This window comes from Poecilia mexicana, unplaced genomic scaffold, assembly GCF_051168715.1.
Source record: "Poecilia mexicana isolate PSO_F unplaced genomic scaffold, ASM5116871v1 scaffold_18, whole genome shotgun sequence".
Classification (NCBI taxonomy): Eukaryota; Metazoa; Chordata; class Actinopteri; order Cyprinodontiformes; family Poeciliidae; genus Poecilia; species Poecilia mexicana.
The window spans coordinates 18,817,423-18,823,422 of NW_028263387.1; the positions used below are offsets into that span (position 1 = coordinate 18,817,423).

A 6,000-nucleotide genomic window follows, 5' to 3' on the forward strand; every position below is an offset into this window, starting at 1 on the left:
ATGATCTGTGCTGTTTAATGTGCCAACACACTCAGGTTGACTCATGGAGTGAGATCACGGTATCAACAGATAACGTCTGACAGCGGCCTGGTGTTTTTACACGGAGCAAAAACCTCAATTGTCCGCCACCAAGAAGCCTTCCTATTGGCTGATAAGAGCCCACACACCTGAGCTCTGCTTTTCAGTAGAAAACTAAAAAGATTCATTTGTGTTATTGTTTTTCTACCAGAAGTGGTAAATATATTAAAATTTCCACAAAAAATAAAGTTCACTGTAATCTCTCAGCAGATGTTTTTAAAGTCACTCAGAGTTAAATTAATAACCGTAAAACCATGAAACGTCCTAATCAATGTGATTTCTTTATATAATGCCCATTCACAACAAATGACAACTCAAAGTATTTTAGGTGCACAGCTTAACAGACCTTTATTCTTCCAACAAAACAATTTGTTTCCCATTGCTCAAATCCTTTGCAAAGCACCAAGTGATTATTCCAGTGTATTTAGGAACCTCTTAGCTTAAGAAGAGATAATGGAGCATTGTTTGACATCACATGGTGATGTGTGTTGTTGCAGTGTTTATAATCACTTCCTGCACCTGTATAAGCCATAATGACGGTTGTGCCTCTCCCCAACCTCAAGGCGTCACTTGAAATCCAACACGACGAAACCTTTTGGTAGATTTTAAACAAAACTGAGTATGTGTAGTAGATGGGAACTGAAGTTTAATTGGAAGGTTGTGTTTGCACAAAGCTTCTTCCTATTGTTAATGATCCACCATCACAACAAACAAGTACTTCCTGCTGGGAAATATTTAGTTTTCCTGAGTCAACACAGCCCTGTGCAAACAATACGCGAACTGATTTCTTCAGTGTGAAGCTACTTCACCGACGTATTACCGTTTTGAATGGCAAATGAGAGCCTCTGTGTATCTAAAAGGCAATGTTCTGGCCTTTATTTCCCCTCTACAAGAACGCACGTTTCACCAAATTCAAATGATTGTTTCCACACCAAGACGTGCCCCACATAGGAACCACAAAAGATTAAAGATAACAATTCAAAACATAAGCTAATGTGGGCAACGAATACCACATCTGCTCCAGAAGAAACATGATCTTTTTAACATTTCTTATTGCTACCCATTTATTTGCTGCTAGTTTGATACATAAGAAGAAAAACACAAAAAGAACACCATCCACTAAATCTACATGTACTTCTAACGCTCTAATTATGCAGAATATTACACTTTTCAGTCCTTTTGCTCTTTGTAGAGTCAGATTGGCTGGTTCGTTATTCAGGTTTTCTGCTACGCTAGCCAGCTAGCATCCAGACAGACTGTAACTAACGTCATTGCCTCAGTAAGAGTGACTAACAGCACTCCTTTAGCTTTCACACCATGACTGTTTGTGTTTTTTTAGTCCACAAATACTTCCAGATGGATGAGCCCTTCTATGAATGACAAGAGACGCTTTGTAGCTTCCTTTCAGCCAGAAGACAGGCAGTGCTCAGCAACATTTATCTGCTTATTAAACTAATATAGTTGTTGCCAAACATTTATGGTCAGAAAGATGGCGACTGTGTGAACGTACATATTTTCGTGCCGGTATTACGCCTAAATTTCTCCACTGTGGGACAATAAAGACTATTTTTATTCTAGTTTTTCTTAAAGTGAAAGAAAAGGTCAGTATTGCAGCTTAGTAATAACTAAATTTAGTAAAAACATAGTTGGAAACCAAAAGCGTTGCAATCATTGCATTAATGAAGGTAACATCGCGGTGCACCGGTTGCAGTTGTATACCCGATCAACGATCTTTAAAAACCCTGACGATTTCAATTTTGGTCAATAATTCCTTTTTTGTCGAAAAAGTCGCTAAATGTAGCAGCAAAGTTACTAAAGGGAACAGCAGATGATTTATAGACCTTTGCAAATGGTAATGTAGCATCAGTAGACGTCATCGCTCAACCAAATTTAAGGAAATCTTTGTTGATTTATCGGGTCACCTCTACTTATAACGCAAGTTATCAAGTTGTTTTAAATAAAGGGAATTTTATTATCAATAACGTATGTTCATTCAAGGTTATTCCAGTCAATGTTAAGTCATACGGCTTTGGTTTTAGCATAAACATTTGGGACATAAATTGCCCCAAACTCCAATGTTATTTCTTACAACACTAATTTTATTCACGATTTCAAATGGATTCTTTGACTACTTTTTGCCAACCTACCTATGCTATGCGTTTCTGGTCATTTGCAATGACAAATACATTAACAATCATGTTAAACTGTCTTAAGTTCCAACATAGACAATTCCAGGTTGAGGTGGCAGAAAGTCAAAAAGGAAGACCTGCCTGGAAAAACAGACTAAACAGATACCTAAATTTGCTCTGCCCTACTGCAAGGAGTGGGAAATCCAGTATAATTGCGTAGGCACGCTGGTGAATCACTCTTGTGTGGCAAACGACAACAAAGGCAGAGCAAAAGGACTGAGAAATTAGTCATTTATGACACTATTCGGGAGAGTCGTCTTACCTGTCCTGTTGAAATCTCAATGACTTGCCCCTGTGAGGGCCTTGTTGACATTTCGAGAGAAAACCGTTAAGAAAGGCCGATCGATCAGCGTCTGTTGATCATTTAAAACCCCTTGTAGCTAATGGTGGAGGGAAACTTCCAACAGATGTCCCCCGTTGAATCAACAAGTTGAATCCCACATCAGCGGCTAGTTAGGAGAGTTAGCCTGCGAGCTAGCGACTAGCTTGTAGCTGTTGCGCGTCCCATGTTTGTCAACGGGCAACAACCGTGCGAAAAAGCTTGTGTTTCCCCCCTCAGCTTTGCTGTTTGGCTTTAACAGCATTCAGGTCCAAATAAGCATTTATAAATGGAAAGCAGAGGAGTTTGCAGAATGGGTACGGTTTCTGGGACAGCTAGCGTGTTGTGCTAGCTTGGGAGGAAAAAGTTGAGCAACGGTTGAGCTAAATGGGGACAAGGCAACTTAATTCTTCATGAAAAATTTTGTTTTCATCCAAAGCTAACTCCACAATACTCCTCGACGGCGTTTCAGCGATCCTCTTGTGCCAACAGATGTTTCTTTTAAGCTTCGAGATCAGGTCCGAGGTCCAAAAACTTTCAGGCCAAAAGTTATTCCCGACTCTGACAGGACAAAGTCAAAATATTCCACTCAGAAGATCCCTGGAAGGAGACAGGAAAGGTAAAACTTTGCAAAATAGAGACATTGCAGGTGAGAAACTCCGAAAAGAGTCTGTTGCGTTGGCTAACTGTTAGCCAAAATCGCTATTTCAACGTCTCTTTCAAAGCAAGGCTTAGCTAGTTAGCTTCTATCACCCAGCGACAGACCGCAGTGGCGCTGACTGCCAAAAGGGCGACCCGCAAAAAAAAAGAAAAAAAAAAAAGGAAAAAAACTCCCAAATCCACGCAAATTACCGGCGATTTCTCTTTCTCGCGTTGCGTGATTGGAATAAGGTCGCTCACCGAGTGCTGCACTGCAGTGTGGCGATATAGCAGCAGCAGCTCGTCCTGTCGGTGCGCCGACTGAAGGAGGAGGAATCATCAAGTTGTTGAATCCATTATAGGGCAAAGTGGGGCTTTCTTCTTTAGGAGGTGTGTGTGTGTGTTACGGGCGGCAGGAGGAGGGGGGGTAGAAAGGCGAGGAGCTGCGCCCCGAATGCGGTCTATCCTGCCCTGATACCGGAACAAGCCAATAACAGCAACATGGCTGCTTGCACCACGACTAAGAGGGAGGGAGTTATGTGTTCGGCTTTGCTCGATTTTTTCCGAATTTTCACTGCTGAGCGACTGACCGCCCGGAGATGGGAATTCCGACTACTTTCCGGGATCCGACTCAGACGCCTCATCTCAATTCAAAAATACTTTATTGATTCCAAAGGGAAGTTAATGTTTTTGTAACTCATGCTGTCCAAGATTCTTCAAGGAATCGATGCTGATGGTTATGAGGAGAAATGGTATCATGTAGCAGTCTGTAATACAACATATCTGAGGAAGCCTCTGACTGAAGACACAGTTTTTGTACGATGGTCTCGGGAAGAGGATGCTCAGGGTTGTCGATAATTTTCTTGATTTTATGTGCTATCATCTTCAGATTTTCCAGAACAGAACTATCCTTCTTAATCATGTTGTTGAGCCTTTTAGGTCACTTACTTATGCTACTACCCCACAACAAATGATAGTAGAAAATATTTACATCTAAGCTTCCTCAAGAAGTGTAATCTGCTCTGCCCCTTCACTGTTTAAAAAAAACCCATATCTATTTACATTTCAATTTTTGTATTAAAAAAAATCAAAGACCCACTAACTTATTGTAATCTTTCAGTTATCAGATTCTGATGAAAACATGAGTTGGTTGTGGTTTGTTCATGTTTTGGTGATTGATTTTGGATCAGATCTAGATGTAAACAGACAATAATAAAAGTGAACTTTTGCATTGTATTTACTCCAGCTCTATGGACTCATTTACCTCTCAAAGCATGCTCCTTAATAAATTTTACTGTTTGTATTTAATCATTCTTTTACCTTTATTGTCCATATCTGGTACATTATTAACTTTTATGGCTAAAGCGTGAAGCTTATTGGTAATATTTAGCTGATTTAAATCTATAATACAAATAAACTCTACATGATTGAGGAGACAATCTTTAAGTCATATTTAACGTAAAAAAACATATTGTAATGTTCAGAAATAATTATATATGTGCAGTGCAGCAAATATTAGTTCTTATGCTGGAAATAAATGTGTGCTTTATATTAAAAAGGGGGAAAATGTTTTTTCCCTCCCATAAGTCATGATAAAGATTTGGCCGAATGCGCTGGCTCGGTCACTAGCAGCACATTTGTTTGACCGCAATTCCTTTATGTTGGAAAACAGCAGGTGCTGGTACAGATGTCCTCAGAGGAGTGCATTAGACTTTTAAAAGCTGTTCGAGATAAGAAAAAATAATTTAACTTCATTCTTACTGTGAGAAACAATTTAAATAAATACAAGATTTGCAAAATATATGCATTACACATCATAAATATTATAGCTGTCTTTATTATTCTGCATACACTTCTTTATTATGGTGATTCAAGAAGTACGCTTATGAAACATGAATTATTAAAAACAACCATACGGTTGATATGGGCTCTAACCTTGTCAGAATCTATTTTATACTACTAAAATTAGCCCATTTAATCTGAAGTGTAGACATAATTGATTATGTTAGCAAAACATATCTATTTTGTTTTCTGAGAAAATTATTTAATAAGGACATATGCATATATATATCTTTTTACAGTAACTGTTGACTTTCCAACTAATGCAAATTGATTATTAAACAAACTTAAAGTAATTGTTTTTACAACTGTACTGGCAAATTTCTAACTGTATTTCATAAAGTAGAAATATTCAGTTAGGGTTCTTCTGTAATATCTCATCCCTGTTTTCTTTCATCTTTTGCACATTTAGTTTTCCCCAATTTAGAAAAAGACATAGGTAATGTTTATGTTTGCAAATTACACACCAACGTGACAGATGTAAAATGTTTTGTGGAGCATTGCAGCTTTTCCACTGGACTATCTATCGCTAATGAACTGAGTTACTGAGGTACACAGTAAAAATACTTCAGTTTGATGAGAGCAAAACTCCACAGCATGGAGAGCAGCATTCACTGTCTATGCACCACAAATATGGAACAAACTTACAGAAAAATACGCAACAGCCAAAACACTCAGTTCCTTTAAATCAGGGTGACTTGGTTGTCTTTGATTAAAAACAACTCAGATATTGTTTAGTATAAGTGATGTATATTTTATGATGATTATTCTTGATGATTTGCATGAATGTAATGTTTACTGCTTGTTTCATAATTTTGTTTTACTGTATTTTATGATGCAAAGCATTTTGACCTTCTCACATGTCTGTTGACGTTCTGCTGTAGCTTTAGTTGAATGCAGAGTTTCATATTTCACAAAAACTGGCATCACACGTCA

At 38.2% G+C, this 6,000-nt stretch overlaps 1 protein-coding gene across 11 annotated transcripts in view; it reads right to left on the minus strand.

Annotated features, from left to right (window-relative positions):
• Window positions 1-3,752, minus strand: part of mark2b (MAP/microtubule affinity-regulating kinase 2b) — a 61,352-nt gene extending 57,600 nt beyond the window's left edge. For 4 of the 11 annotated variants that reach the window (XM_088015378.1, XM_014985495.2, XM_014985489.2 and 1 more), the window contains exon 1: window positions 2,530-3,752. In XM_088015378.1, coding sequence (XP_087871504.1) covers window positions 2,530-2,580 — 51 coding nt within the window. In that variant the 5' untranslated portion in view covers window positions 2,581-3,752. The remainder of the gene's footprint in view (window positions 1-2,529) is intronic. The other 7 variants (XM_088015377.1, XM_088015379.1, XM_014985496.2 and 4 more) reach the window with 4 other exon arrangements.
• Window positions 3,753-6,000: the final 2,248 nt, after the last annotated feature.